Source organism: Augochlora pura, chromosome 6, assembly GCF_028453695.1.
Source record: "Augochlora pura isolate Apur16 chromosome 6, APUR_v2.2.1, whole genome shotgun sequence".
Classification (NCBI taxonomy): Eukaryota; Metazoa; Arthropoda; class Insecta; order Hymenoptera; family Halictidae; genus Augochlora; species Augochlora pura.
This window is the reverse complement of record NC_135777.1, coordinates 11969130-11985692: the sequence shown is the minus strand read 5'-3', so window position 1 is coordinate 11985692 and position 16563 is coordinate 11969130. Positions and strand designations below refer to the sequence as shown.

Genomic DNA, 16563 nt, shown 5'->3' with positions numbered 1-16563 from the left:
ACAATCCGCCACTCGCCAGCCTGTTAGTCCGAAGCGCGCCGTTCGCGGTACCGTTTCGATTTAGAAATTCGACTCCTCTCATAGTGCGCTTTGTGTAACTGGACCGGCGTCGTCCGTTTCTCGCGGTTTTTGCTGAAAAAATCGCGTACGTGACCACCAATGGATATCGGTACGGCACTTCTACTCTGATTTAAAACAGAGTTCCGTAAATTCGAAACTTGTGATCCACACTGCTGACCTGCTCCGATTTATTTACGATTCCGTTACTGTTTTTTAAACACGGCCCGGTGGATCACCGTTGTTCGCGGGATAATAGATCGTTTTGGATCTAGTTCTCAAGGTCATTTCTATCGTTACAGTACCACTGGTCGATAGGTTCTCCAAGAGGAGGAAAAGTATCTTCACGGAAACCTATAATCCCGAGGAAGATGAAGAAGACGCCGGGACCAAGGTATGTCGATTCGTGGATTAATCGATTTTCTTTATTGATTCTATTTTACAACGATCGGTTCCGTTCAACGAAGACTACCCTTTACTATCGGCCGTGTTTCGATCTTCGTTTTCGATTGCGTTGCACGAAGATCCATACTGTCTAGGCTCGTCTTCGAGCGGAGGGTGCGTGTATTGAATCGAAAATTGATCGGTACAATTCGCTTGGACTCTGAAGAACGAGAATCGATTCTTCATCACTTTCGGGAATACGAATGTTTTTTAACCCTTTGTACTCGAATCCATTTAAGCTGGAAATTTGATATAAAATTTCTGGCTTATAGTATTTTCATTCTACGCAACAAAGTGCAGTTTTACGCGTGCTAAATTGATTCTTGCGACTCGTAGCAACGGTTTTGCTACACAACAATTATTTAAATCTAAACTTTATTGTTGCATAAATTATTTTGTAACGTAATAGAATAACCTCGATGGTGCGCCAGTGTCACTATTCGAGTGCAAAGGGTTAATATGTTCACACGTGAAAACGTTACCACCGATTACGTTATACGTGCAAATTCGACGTTGTTACCGAAACGAACAATTGGATGATGAAGGAAACGAGAATTCATCGAATATAACGACGATTTATCGATCTTAAGAATGTGAGTGTAATTTCAGCCGTCCAAAACAGTAAACATTGCTTCCGAAACTGTCCATTGAAATCTTGATTAGGATAAGAGTATGCACTGATGTTTTATTATTTCAATAGTTGGAGTGTTTATGGTGAAAGACTATAGATACGCGAGAGTTTACGGGCAATATGGCGACATTGATTCTCAAAGGGTTAACCCTTTCGATGCAATATAGTTTCACCAAGTTTTCACCTTTCAATATAGGGTTTTGGGTTTGTTTCGATGAAAGTAAGATTTCTATAGCAGCTCATTTCAATTATCATGGTCTCTGTTTCGAAAAAAGACACCTGAAACACGTTCACAATTATAACAGCTGTTCACTGCGCTTTTATTACTTTACATTGGTAATATAGGAGTGGAAGGGATAGTTATTACGGACACGAGGATATTTCAAGCATCTTTCGAAAAACAGGATATAGCTATTTATATTGGGAGGATCAACGTTGATCTCACAATCATAGCGAATCGTAGTATTAATAGTCAATGTTTTTAAGGAGTAATTTCAACGATTATACTACGCGCATAGATTCAAACCGTCGTCGAGCGAAGGGACAAGGTATGAATCTGAGTATCTAGCGTCGAATTGATATGTTCCTGGGGAACCTGTTAAGGACAGAACCTTATGCTTTCGCAGTAAATATGCCGAAGGGTACGAAAACCCTTTATTCCGGTACATTGGAAGACGACAAGGATAGGGTTAACGTGTTTCACACACGATTACATCGCATACGTATACAACGGCGCGTGTGTACGTGTGTACGAGGGCTAAATATGGATGCTTTATGACTCGTTGGAATAATAACACGGCCGATCGGTTCTGTTCGAGAACGTACACGCGGTTCGCGAACGTAACCTCCGAAAAACGAACCGTTCGTCGAATGGCAGCGTGCCGCGTTCGCTAAACTCCAAACAGAGAGAGGACGCGAGAAGGAGAGAGAAAGAGAGCGAGAGAAGAGGAGGGAGAAAGTGGCTAGGAGCCGGCCATCTTTTTCCTCCCTTCTTTGTATTTTGTTTTTTATTTTTTTTTATATCCTTCCCTATCGAGACACCGGCGTATTCAGGCTGCGCGGGTGACGAAACGGGATGATTTACTTTGCTCGGCGATGCGAGCGATGTACCTTTGTGACGTCAGAGCGCGTGTTCGATAACCTGGTACCGACGTGACTTACATATGTATAGGTCGTATACACACGCGCACGTGAGGTCTGTTCGTGAATGAGCAAGACAGAGATAGAGAAGAGGGTGAGGAAGAGTGAGCGAGAGAGATTGATAGAAAACAAGAGAGAGAGAGAGAGAGAGAGAGAGAGAGAGAGAGAGAGAGGAATAGGAGGGAAAGACGCAGACATCGGTGTTCGGATTGGGATCGTAACTGCTCGAAAGCATTTCAAAAGACAGCGACGATCACGATTATCGGGAACTTGAACCGTTAAAACCGATCGGGACAACTACGGATTTCCTATAAGGTGGCCCATTAGAAACGACAGTTAGATCTTCGAACAACGTATTTTTTTATTTTATGGAAATACCGATCTGTGAAATGATGGATATCAGATTCATTCTTTTCCAATTATCGAAATTGCAAAGACGCATATGTGAGTAGATATTAGTAATAATAACTTATTTGAGTATATAGGTAAAAAATCCCTTTGTTCCAGAAGTAATAACAAATTGATATAACTTTCGCCTAAGTACAATCAAAAAGAAAAAAGGAAAATATATCGAAATAAGCTGATATACATACGTATATCTGTATAAGTTCAAGAAAGTGTTCGAACACCTTTTAAGATTCAATAATCTTTTTCAAGCAGGACTAAATGACATGAATTTTTTTTAGGTGATAGGGGAATTAATCCACTAGAGAATGACTGAAATGTTTTATCTTGATTTTGTTACAAATGTAAAATATCGAGACCTAGGAAAGGCATTTTTTAAGTATTTGCTTCTATAGCAAATAAGAAAGTAAAAAAACAGGAGTTATTACGTTTTAAAAGGTGTTTGAATACTTCATTGACCCTCTATACGTAGACATTGGAGACATCTAATCATTCAGGCATATTTTATGGGAGCACTGTAGACTGAACGTATTCAGTACTCGATTGTACTAATTCTAGTAGCGGTAGTATTCTTTTTGGAGAATTATTAGTCGCAGAAATGCATCATCCATGCAAAAATTAGGAAGTTCAATTATTTTATTGCAATCTTATTAATTGGCTGCGTGGGCCCGACGCCATCAATATAGCGGTCTTCTTTTTAAATAGGGACAGCCAATTTTAGTTAACGAACGTGTTCATCGAAGATCGAATAATGATACTTTCGAACGTCGAATTAGGCTTGAAAATGATCGAACGATAAATATTGTAGCTATTGAGGTTCAGATTTTATCAATTCGTTTGTTAGATCATGTCTTTTTTGCACAATATGGTAACCACTTCAAAATAATCTACTAAATTAAGATAATATAGTGAGTTAATGAAGTTGAAACTACAGGGTTTATGTTTATTGTTGGATCGCAGATCTTCATGCAAACTCTTATTTTCGCAGATCTTTATGTGGAACTCCGATTAGGAAGAAATTTATTTGGTTGACTAATGAGTTTTTTTTTACGGTGTAAATAAAATAAAGATGCCATTACAAGTATTAACCATTTGTACTCGGGTGGTATCTGTAAGGCGCAACACAAAATTGTTACACGATGTTTAAAAGAAATTGTTACATTATCAAATTTGTTTACTTTTGAAGAACATATGCATAAATTGTACATATAAGTCATATAAAATGTAAAACTATTTTGGAATTTGAATTAAAATGGCTTTGAGTGCAAACGGTTAATATTGATATAACTTAGTGCAAACGGTCAGCAACGAATTTGCAAAGACGAGTATGGTAATTGCCAAGAATTGTAAGTCTTGCAATGGAGAATGAAACAGTGATTTTTCGAAATTTTATTTCACGTGCTATATCCTTATTTTTATAAACACATGAGATCCACGAGTTCAATCTTTACAAACACTCTACCTCCAGACGACATCGTTCGATAACAAATTGAATATTGGTTTCTTTTTACTGATGACGTTGTTAGCCATCTATTTCATTATCTTTTTCTATTAGATTTTGACAATAAGAACTCAAGTTCAGAAACTCGTCGATGACAAGTGAAATGGCGAAGCAACCAACGATTTGTCGGGTAATCATGGTTTTCGCGTACGTACGTGACCAAGGTCACCGGTACGGATCCATTGGGTCGAGCCAGTTGTATTATATTCCGGAATGCATGCACTACTAATCATATGCGAAGGAGACGTATTGGTTCCACTCGAGGGGACACCGGCGACCTTGATCACTCTGGGGAGAAAAAATAGCTCCTAGATCTTCTCGTTCGTCCCACGTAGCCTAAAGATTAGCTCTGTGGCTGCAATGTTCTGTCGCACGTTTGATCGAACATCTACAGAGGACTCTGGAACCGGTAGCACAGCTCGAAAGGGTTCAATCCGTAGGATGGTATACGTATTCCAAAGTGTAGCTACGTTATGGGTGAAATTAGAAGGAAATGTTACAGGGAAAACATTATTGATTTCAGGCTTATCATACGGGGTGGCTGTGAAGTCTCAATTCGTTTCGACTCTGCTGCCGCCACTGCGAGACTTTGCAGATTCATTCGCGTTGTCGCTTCGCTGATCTTTCTTCATCACGATCGTGTGATATCTTGCTTTGGAAGCAAGTAGTGACGCAGAAAGTTAACAAAATTTTCTCTTAGTGGTGCCTAGATAATTATACAGATAACTCTATACAGATAATTTAATTGCCTAAACCGATTGTTTTTCATATATATAATTCTTTCATTTAAACATTTCTATTACAATACTTTCTCTGTTTTACTTTCACTTATTCTTTTATATAACATTTGATATCTTCTTGTTTTAGTGTAAACTATGTAACAAAGGGATTTTTCTGTTTATATCAATGAAATATTATTATTGTTATTATTAACCTTTATCACCCAACAAGTAGTAATGTTGTCAAACTTAAGCCAGTTTTTTGTAAAATTCTTAAAGTAATGAGAGTTAAATTATAGGAATTATTATCAAATGAAATAGACCAGGTCCCTTTTTTTTAAACACTAGTTAGAAAATTTTCCTTACAATCAGAAAAATTTGCAAATGCGATGGTCTTGTAGAAGGCAGGTGAGGTTATTTCACACAATTTTAGTATCCACATACTTTTTGCAGTAGCCCCTAAAAAAAGCAAAGAGTTCGAGCATCTGCGTAAAAGATGCGAGACGTCGATGCGTAAAATAGGAAACCTAATCCCTCGAGAAGTAAAACACGCTTCAGTTAGGGTATCTCTCGAAGCATGTGGGACCCATTGCAGTCGCGGACGAGGTCGTAAAAACCGACGTGAGAAGTTTATGCGAACGCGTACCGTATTTGAGCTTGCAACGGTCATTTTTACGCTCTGCTCGACGAACTTAGGCGAGCCGCCCTAAGATTGATTCTACCAAATAAATTCTACCAAATATAGCAATCGATAACCTCATCGGTGAAACTGGGAAACGATATGGGATTACGTAGAACCTTACTTCTCTGGCTATTTCGAGCAACAGGGACAAAAACCATAAACGCGAATTTATGCTTGACCTTCTCTTTCAGCGTCTCCCGCGTCCGCACATAATTTACCGACTCTGTTAATTGTCGTCTCTACTTGTACTTTTTTCTTCTCCTTTTGTTCGATGTTACTTTTTTTAGAACCGTGTCCGATCTTTTAGATTTTGCTTCACAATTGTTTGTGTTATTGTGAGTTTCAGTCGATTTTTCAAATCTAAATGTCTTCGCTGCGTTTCCTAATTATTATATTTCATTGGTATAGTATCTAGTTCATTTCGATGTCGCCACTTTTGAAGCATTTAATATGGGTATCTGGTTAATGAGCTTCTGAACGGCTATGTTGCATGAAAAAGCAGCATAGAAATCTCCCTTCGACCACTTGTCCTACGATTCTGGGGAAGAAGACAATTAATAATGCTTGCTTACATTCGCTTCAATGCTGTAACAACGAGTAAATAGCATTCCATTTCAGTTCAAAAGAAACTAGTAACAATCGTGTTTAGTAAATTCTATCGTTGGTTGGCTCATCGGCGGTTTATTATTGGAACAGTGATTGTCTTGGCGACGCAAACACGTCCGCTGTTTATCGAGGTATCGGTATCGTGTTCGCGGAGTCTCCAGAAAAACGGTCTACGTCGTGCATCCGATTTTTTTGCAGCCGCTACGCCGATACTAATTGGAGCAATCAAGTAAGAACTGGCAGCGTTATTAATTATCCTACGGCTCGAAGTTTCCGCCGCGCGTGTTGAAGTTACCTGAAAGTCAGGGGAAACACGTTGCTTTCGCCAGAGAGACGCGCGCGAACTTGTTTCCGTGGGGCTGAAAATGTTAATTACGAGCCGCGCTCGGTGTTATCGCGCGATTCGGATGCAGATGGATCAATTGAGACGGTCTTCCCGTGAACGGAAACCCGTTGTAGGTCACCGTGAACCTGTTTTCACCCGCAAACTGGCGCGGCGGGCAGGTGTTCGCGGGAGACGAACGAATTGACAGAACGCGAAAAATTAGAGTGGTAATCTAATTGTTCGAACTACTATTACATCGTTCACATTGCAGTTCGGCAGAGTATAAGTTGTCCATTGGATGTCGATTTTCGCGTAGACTGCGGATTTTCAGTGTTTAGAATAGAAGCAAATATGTAAAACAGAGAACTCTGTCTTTTGGAAACCACTTACTTTGCAATAATTCAGATTCACGCTAATTCTGTTAATTTCTTATAAATGTTTAACTGTTACAAAAACGCAGATACAAATATTCTTTTTCTCATAGGAAATAAGACGATGCTCTGATTACTGTAAAATGAATAAAAATCGGTAAATTAAGATCCGTAATCTACTTATGATCGTCTTTACTTGGGTCACGTTTAGTTTTCAACAAATTAATTGGCTATTTTTCGCAATATAATATTAAAACTGACACCAAGTGACGAGGATTTTAAGCAAAATCGATTATATATGTATTGTTTTTTTAATCGAAGTAGAATAATTAAGATTTACATTCGAGTGAATTTGGACCGACGATAAATAGACATTTTTATTTTCTTCTAGGTAATTGTTAAGTGCAGAGGGAAAAAACGTGCGGCAAAAAGAAAGTGTTAGGTCGTCTTATACATATCCGGATTGTTTCGTTTGAAAAGATCGACAAATTCGTTGTACTAACCAGAAGATTCTCTTTTGGTAAAAATTCAATAAAATTTCCTGTATATCTTTGCTGACAGAAGTGATCATTTTTACTTGTAAATTTTTGCCAATAGAAACAATCAGTGTTAAATGAAGTAAAATTTCATATATATATATAATTGAACAATATATATGTATATATATCGTATATATACATATATATATCGTCGCACGAATGATATATATTTATATATTGTTCAATTGCATTTTAAAGCTGTGTTTAAGAATGGAAAAATCATTGTTCAAGAAAATCATTCGTGCGACTTTACTATGGCTAGACTTTTTTATTATGGTTAAATCTCTAGGCAAAATAAAAATTATCTGCATCGATTGCATGGGATAGAAACCAAACAGCAACATAATTTTTCTTTTAACCATCTTAACAGATTATAAATAATAGCTTGGCTTTTAAAAACGTATTCAATGTTTGTTATATTTTGAACTATAACTACTGATTTTCACCTCAAATGCGTAATATCCGCGATCTAGGTATGACTAACTGAATTTACCGAGTGAGTTGCCATAAGGATATCTTTCATTTCACCGATCATCGACTGAGAAACCACCAAACTTTATCACTTTTCAGTAGTCAGAACAAAGGCGACTGTATCATAGTCGGTATTAACCGAGGTTGCGGAGGGCCAATATTTCTTGACTAACGTTACGTCACGGTCCACGTTCACCGATGGATTTTTGTTTATCGCAGCGAGATCTCTGTTCTATCAACTTGATCCACCATTGTTTACGGTGTACGAGTTTATACTCGAAAAATGATCCGATTAACAGGCAAAGCTGGGTGTTGGAGTTGAACAGAAAGGTCAGAGAACGTTGAGGCGAAGGATCTGTTTGATATATATGCACCTGTTGAGGTTCTCTGTAAAAAAGCGGATCTCGATATCGAAGCAGGTTTGCAGATAGAATTACATTTGGTACCCCGGTGATTTCCGCGGAAGGATCGTTTAATCGGGAGATTAAACTATTTTTTCATTCCCGCGTTCTTTCGAAGCGCCGGGTTGAAAAATTGCGAAACTTAAGAAAACCACTCGAATCCACGGCACCCCTCGCAACGGATCAATCCTCATGGATCCCAATTGCTGGCGATTCGTCACGCAGCGCTCCAAGAAGCAATTTTCCGCAATTTTCCGTGTCGCTTTTCCGCTTCAATATGCAGTTAACTAGAAATTGCGACCTTGAAAGGTTAATTTCGAATTACGCTCGGTACGCGGTTGTCGACTATACCAATTTGCCGTTTCTGTTTTTTTTTTCTTCGGCGGCACAGGCTGCACAGTTTGAGAAGCGAGGTCGCCGGAAGAGCTCGACATTATTTTCTTCAGGTTTCTTTACAATTTCGTTCTTTTATTTCTCCGTTATTTTTTTCAAACTTACCCTGCTGTTGCAGGCCTACTCACGCGTGACTAATCGGGAACCCTTTCTTTTTATATAACGGAGAGACGTTTTATACGCGTTCACGCTTAACGTTCCCTCAATCGATCCGGCCGCAATTAATTTATAATATCGACGCGTGCCGTGCGATGATCGTAATTCCTTCGGTATAATGCAACGCGATGCGACGCGGCGGCCAGCCTTCGTTTCGTTAATTACTCGTCTCGCCTCTACATTTGCCATGCAATATATTTCTCGCGGCTCTGCTTTGTGTTGTAGGACCCATTGCTCTTGCCGTTCGTGTCAACAGTCATCGACGTCTCGCGCGTTATTCATATTATTCGCGTTATCCCGATGCTTGCACATTTTATTGCGCCCTTTCGACGCCGTACGTTGTCTGTTGGGTTCCTATCGGTGGCTCTTCTGCTCGTGCTAATCGAGCCGCGCTATTGTCATTGCTGGACTGCGGATTTTTACGCGACACAACAATTTTATTATACGCTCTTTTTTCCCCTAATATTAGATTCACCGGATCTGTCCAACAGATGTGCATCAAGCTTTTAATTTAAGACTATTGTAATTACAAAGACACATTCATTGAGAATTTATTCAATATACTTGTTTTGTTAGACATACGGTGGGGAGCGAAACTGAGTCAACATCTTTTAAAACGGTATAATGTTTTTTAAACTGAATTGAACGACTTGAATTTTTTTAATTGATAGAAAGACGACTTTACTGTACAACGAGTAAAACGCATTTTTTCAATTTTCAATGTAGGTTCAAATAAAATAGTTGAAAAATCGAGAGTTCTTTTTGTTATTCCAAGTAGTTGCAAAATTAAAGGAAAGTAATTTTGTCATTCTCTAATAAATTTGTCCTTCTGTCATGTAATAAAAATTCAAGTTGCTAACTCTATTTTTAAAAGAGTTATATCGTTATAAAAGGTATTGGCTCAGTTTTGCTCTTCGCTGTATATTGTATGAAAATCTTTAAAAATCTGTATAAATACACATTTACTATATTTGCAAAACAATATAGAACATCCGTTCTCACGTTTTTGCACATTATAAAGACTTTTTCAGCAGGAAATGATTGATTAAATTCAAGCATAAATTGTAATAAAAATGGGGAAATGTTTGAATAAATTCAGTCTTTTTCTTACAAAGCAACGTACGTCAGCCGTTTTTAGTGCTCGTTAGCTGTAGCGTTAATTGCAAATCACTCGGATAAATAGCATATTCTCGCATATGTTTTTAGGGTTCTCGACTCGATCGCCTCGTTTCTGTTAAAAATTCGTTAAGTAGACTATTTATGATCGTCTGGATTAAACGCTGAAGAATAAATTAGACGTCGAGTGCAGCGTCGGTCATGTATTGGTGACACCAACATTTGAAATTCATTTTGTCTATAATAGATTCGAACGATCTGAATTTTACTAGAATTGTTAAAACGCGAAAGAGTCGACGTACCATCTGTTATGACAAATTTTAAGTTTTGGTTTTGTTGACTAAAAATTCTTTCAATACCCTTGTCATGCATATGCATCGTAAATGCATAAAATTCAGCAGTCTGGCGAGAGTCGTAACATAAATCAATTATATATGTATCTACTGGCAGAAATTAATGTTCAAATTGGTTCGTTGTCGCACTAGAAGGATCGAAATATTGGGGGCTTAGGAAATCGAGCAGGGATCGCAAGATGTTCGATTAATATGCATTTATATTCAGTCTGCCCACGTTATGCGCCGAATTAGAATTCAGAGAATAATGCTGCATACGCGAGCAGCCACATTGTAGTATTCCCTACTGCAATGCAAATGTATTTACATTAATACGTTCATGATAACCACCTTGATGGAAGTCAAACGAAATTCATCGAAAGTAGGGCTACTATTTACTCAATCCTGTCGTCCAACGAATTTGTTTTATTAAGCTCTCGTTCTCCTGTCTTTCCCCTTTCTTGATTACCTTTGTACACTGTAATTATCATCGGCTACGTAAGCGTGTATTACCGTGTCCCTCCGACCACTCGTTCTCGTGACAGGAAATGGTAAGATAGAATAATAATAGTAACAGCTGGACTCTGGATCGGCATGCAATTTCTATTCTAACATGAACTACAAATCCAAGACAATTCAGAATCCAAGATAAATCATTAAAAATCTCTTGTCGAACTCGCGCAGGCGGGCGAGTAGTTTCACTCGTAAAGCAACAGGTTACTCTCTCGAGTAACGTACGAGTCGAATATTATTCTTTAGCCCAAAATTGTTTCTAGCTGAAATGGTTGCCGCACTTTTAACTCTGTTCCATTGCTACGCAAGAAATGACTATTAATTTTTCGTGTACGCCTACGTGTTCTTTATAAAACAATTTGCCAATCATTATGGGAAAAATTGAAAAGTCAGTTTAGAAAAAGTGATCGTACTTGGAAAAGCTTTGTCTTCTATATCCTCAATGCTGTAATTTTTGCCATAAACACGGAAAATCTGCACTAAATGCTATCCGTTATTCCGTCGCCAAAACGAATGTTTCTTATGCGACGAACACAAAGCGCAAGTATCGCTAAATATTCGCAAGTTTCTGGTACAGGAAGTGTTTTGGCGCTTTACCCGAATGAAACGAGACTCGTGACAACATAGTCGAATTCAGGACCGACTATTTCCCTATTTAGACACTGCTATGTATCCGACGACCGCAGCGACTCGCGTCGTTTCGGGTAGCCGGTTGATCCGCAAATTGCGAATTACACGGTGCATATTAAATAGCTGCGGACGCGGCCGAGGATCGATCGCAATTAGACCGGCAATTGCTTTCACGTTCCTGGCCAGAAATAAAACGATCTTCGGATCTGTCGTCCAAGATGCTTCTTGGATCGAGTTATACGTCAGCAATAGTCATTTCACATTTCGTGTTTCCGATTAGCATAAGCCCAATTTCTTTGTAGTTCTAGGACATTCGTCGTTATCGCCATGTTAACCTTTTATTATCTTCAACTATTATCGTCTATTATTAGCAATAGTTTTTTAGATTTTGCCTAGATGAAAAATCAACACTAGCCAAAAATAACTCGGGAAAATATAGTACAGTGTAAATGTAAGTCGTTTCTATTTTGACCAATACATTTATATCAAAATTTTACGAGTTTTTAACTTTAAGGGACACTTGACATCTGATATTACATTTGCTTTCGCTTATTTATCGTGTTCAAATATTTTTGTTAAGCTGCTTGAATATTTCACAAATGAGGTACTTTCAATGAAACATTCAAGCAATGAAGATAAACAGCAAAAAGGACAGCCATTGTTGCACACTCGTGATAACGATAACAGCGACAAATTAGATATACTTGCAACCAATACCATATAATTCAAAACGTGCTTACATAAACTGTTCACGTACACTGTTCACATAAACTGCTGATTCGCAGATTCTATATTATATTAATATTAGCTTTTCGTTCTGCATTGCAAAAATGGGGTTTTGCCTGCATGTATAAATAAATCAAATTAGATTAAATGCTGTAATTCTGCATGAAGTACTTCCAACATTTCAGCGACAATATTTTTGTCTGTATTTCATAAGCGTTCGGTACAAAAAGGCTATTGGTAACAGAAACTAATGTAGCGAGCGTGTTGACCGGATAACCGATCGGCGATCGATCGTTAACAATGTTGCCTGTGGTCTGGGTTGCAGATAGTCTACCCGAAAAGCGACGAACAACGGCAGAGGCTCAGCGACAGCGTGAGGAACATTTTTCTGTTTCGGGTGCTAGACGGCGTAAGTTTAAACATAGTATTCTCGGCCCGCCTGCTCTGCTGCTCGGTAATTGAAACGGGAATACGGCGAGAGTTCGCGCCAACTCGTGGAAATGCCAATGAGTACGTGTAATCTGCTCGACTGGGATTCGGAATCGGAGGGAGCTTGATCCGAGGGAACCGACTAGATACAAATAGAAACCTCTAATGATCGGCCATCGGCGGCTGCTGCTGCCTCTCGTCTCTCGACGTTTTACTTTCAAAAGCGTAGTTACACGCCGACGTCCCTGAAAGCTTCAATTTTCCCGTGCACATGGAGATATTATTCGATTAGCTGATCAATTTACCGGCGAAATTCGCTGCCTGGCCTAGGACAGGAGACGAGCCACCGCGTCATGGCAACGGTTTAAGAATAAACCGTTTAAGAACGGGGATTCGCGGGTTTCGCGTGCTATTTATAAAGTTTTCGTACGAAATTCTGCGCCCCTCTGTTCCAGAATCCGCGTGATCGCAATTAGAAGTGCAATTTAACCCTTTTGCCGTGATAGACGCGTCTTTACTCTCAACGCCAACTTGAACGTATTTGTTCGCGAAATAGAGAAACATCGGTTGAAGTATAAAAAGATAATACATTGCGTTGATACCAAATTTTATGAAATAAATCATTTTAATCAAGAAAGTAATATAATTAGTGTGGAGGATTTTGAAATAATTTGAACAGTTCGATCATTATTCTGAGATGATTTGCTTGATAATTTCGAAACAGTACAAAATTTTATTTGTAGCTGAATCCTGCATGGGTTTGAAGATTAAACCTTCCTCTTTACGATGACTTCAGAAATCTTGATGATCCTGAAAACTTTTTAACCTTTTTTCGAGACTCGAAAACGTTCGCCAATTAGCGTATGAGAAGATAGACCGTAAGGATTTAGAGTCCTAACTTGTTCATCGTTCATGTTCCACGAAACAGTTTCAAAAAGTCGTAGATCAAGTTTTGAGGAATCGTTGTAAAGGGGAAACAACGTGCTTTAAAATAAGCTGGCGTTCATTATGGTATTGACTTTTTTAACAACGCTATTCCTTGGTGAATATGTGGACAATGTTTGGAGATCCGAAATACTTTTCGAACCACTCGGACGTTTACAGAATCGATTCGGAAGTGTTCGATGGGGCCACTTAAAGGAAAGTCTCGGAGAGACCGTGAACCTTGTTCATTAGTTTCAAGCATCGTTTTAGTATTGATTATTGATTTTGAGAGCCCGGAACTATAATGGATTCATAAAATTTCTAACCGACGAATAAGACATCTTTCGTGTTAGAAAGATGTGCAATTTTCTTAATTGATCAATCTTGCTATATTTTAATAACGTTCAACCGAGGCAAGGGTCGTAATTTATCTGAGCAAAGGGCGTAAAGAAAAACAACGCAAGGTTTATAGCCCAATATATGTAGAACCTTCACCTTCCGTAAAAATAAAACGACCCAGTATGGCTACTTTGTTGAACTTCTGGCTATACTATAATTTCTTTAGAATAGCTCTTCTGCACAACAACCTGATATTGTAGTTTATCGAATTATTACCTGAACCAGGTGATTCATGAACAGTATGCGCACCAAGAGAACATGAAAGCGTTTTCTTCGATAATCGAGTATCCTTAAATTTAATTATTTATAACAAGTGCACCCATTAAACGATTCAATTTATCATTAGATTCCGGATGTTTATGCAAAATGAAAATCATCGAACTTGATTATAAGAAACGTAAGTCAGACGAAAAGGTTTTTCCTCTTTTAATAATTCTAATAAGTAGTACATGATATCAAAATACTCTCATATTCTTCTCATGTTTTTAAAATTTTGTTTCTGACCTATGAATTTTTGTGATGAAAATGAATAAAATTATCAAACTATATAGTATCTAACCCAAGTAATCTAATGAACAAGATCACGATTCTCACGGCTAAACGTAAAGTCTATTCCAAGAAAAATGATCATTCCAAAACATCATTCATTCGAGCAGCTACAAGGCTAATTGTAAAACTTTTTCCAATTATTGTACCACAAGGAAGAATTTGACGAATGACGGAAGCTGTTAGGTGTGAAGACTGACCGCGTCTAGGCGCATGGACACCGCTCCTTGGAATACATAATTCTCTTGAACGGCAAAAGTGTGTTAAGGATATTTCCTACGGCTCAGACTCCCGTGTTGCTTCTCTGCCGAGCCTGGCAGGCTTTGAATTTCGCTAAAACGATCGCGAAGGTCAAGTGTCCTTGGTCTGGATTAGAAAAGAGCAGACAGAGCAGCGGAGCCATGGTATTCCTGGCACGCTCGCACACGCATCCCATGAATTCTTTTCGCAGGAACAAATGGCCGACGTGCTGGACGCGATGTTCGAGAGGCTCGTCAAGCCGGGACAGTATATCATCCGGCAAGGTGACGACGGTGACAATTTCTACGTTATCGAGAAGTATGTTCCACCACATTGTTCTCCAGTTTTTCGACGTCCTCCTGTCCTGTATCGTTTCTTTTTTTTTTTTATCCTTCTCCCTTATTTCGCTGAGCCTCTCTTCTTTCGTTGTCTTCCTTTTCTTGGTCGACCTCTTTCACTTCAACGTTTATTTTTGCTTGAATCTCTTTCCTTTCAGGATCCTCTTTTCCTTCATCAGAATCTCTTTCCGTCTATCGGGCTTTCTTTTCTTTCAAGGTCCTTTCCCCCTCGATCAGGTCCTATTTCCCCCTATCCGGCATCGCCCACCTCTTTTACCTCAACGTACATCTCTTTTCTGCGGCGTCCCCTTTTCCATAGAGGCCCAGTGACCCGTGCGGCCGATTACTGACCCTAGAACGACCTTTTCCAGGGGACAGTACGAGGTGTATGTTAAGGATCAGGACACGGGCATCGAATCCATGATTCACGTGTACGATAACAGCGGCGCCTTCGGCGAGCTGGCGTTGCTCTACAAGATGCCGAGAGCGGCCAGCATCAAGGCCATCACGAACGGAACACTATGGGCCATGGACAGGCAGGTTTTCCGGCGTATTCTGCTCAAGTCCGCGTACAAGAAGCGCAAGTTGTACGAGGACCTGATCAATAAGGTCCCAATGCTGAAGTCACTCGAGGCAAGTGTCTGTCGCGGCATTATTAGAGCACAGAAAGGTATTCTATTCTTCGTGAGAGAATGATTGGGGGAAACACTAGAACACTCAATGGGAAGCTAATCGTTCGGCCGGGAACATCATACCGGTAACTTCAACAGATCCGAGGGAGTTAGAGACAATTGGCAAAGGTGGGGTCGGTGATGATGTGATCTATGCTTGGAAAACGTCGCGTGTATCGTGGCCGCTTCGAAAACCACCTTCGATACTTTGCGTAACCGACGCCCTTTCGCTTCTCGCTGTTAGCCGAATGGGCCACGGGAATTGGTAATCGTTAAGACAAATTTAATGCTCGGATCGGCAATGTTGGAGGAGCGTGACGACTTCTTCCTCTTTGCTCGATTGCTGCTACGACTCCACCCTGTCAGTTACATAATAGGATTTCGCCCTTTCCTTTGTTCACTTTGTGCTGCTCGATGTTTGCGATGACTTCGTTATTTCAATTGGGGAACTGTGGTAGTAAGAAAGTTGAACCGGTTGTTCAATAGCTTCCATCTGGAGCAGTTTGATGGAGAAATGAAATTAAATTCAAGGAATCAGTGAAACCACGGAATTCTATTAGCATTGACACTGTGTAACATTCGAGTCGGTTAAAATCACAGTGGCGTGAGTCATATTCTCGAAAATTTTAACTTATGTTGTAAAATATACGCGTCAAAATATTACAAAGGCGAGTGAAGGAAATTATAAAGGTACCGTTTAACTTAGCTCTAAATTGTCTTAATAATAATAATAAATTTGGTTAATAAACAATACGTATGTTAGTAAATGATAACACTCCTTGTTTCGCACAATGCAGAAAATGTGACTTACTCAACTATCATTCTAACAAACTCATCCAATAGACGACTCTTGTAGCT

General features: G+C 39.2%; 1 protein-coding gene across 2 annotated transcripts in view; it reads left to right on the top strand.

Annotated features, from left to right (window-relative positions):
- Pka-r2 (cAMP-dependent protein kinase type II regulatory subunit) overlaps positions 1-16563 on the top strand; it is a 30348-nt gene that overhangs the window by 1023 nt on the left and 12762 nt on the right. The window contains exons 1-5 of one of the 2 annotated variants that reach the window (XM_078183892.1): positions 30-169; positions 360-451; positions 12484-12567; positions 14908-15014; positions 15406-15667. In XM_078183892.1, the coding sequence (XP_078040018.1) occupies positions 160-169; positions 360-451; positions 12484-12567; positions 14908-15014; positions 15406-15667 (555 nt within the window). In that variant the 5' untranslated portion in view covers positions 30-159. Of the gene's footprint in view, positions 1-29; positions 170-359; positions 452-12483; positions 12568-14907; positions 15015-15405; positions 15668-16563 lie in introns of those variants that run through there. The other variant, XM_078183891.1, reaches the window with a different exon arrangement.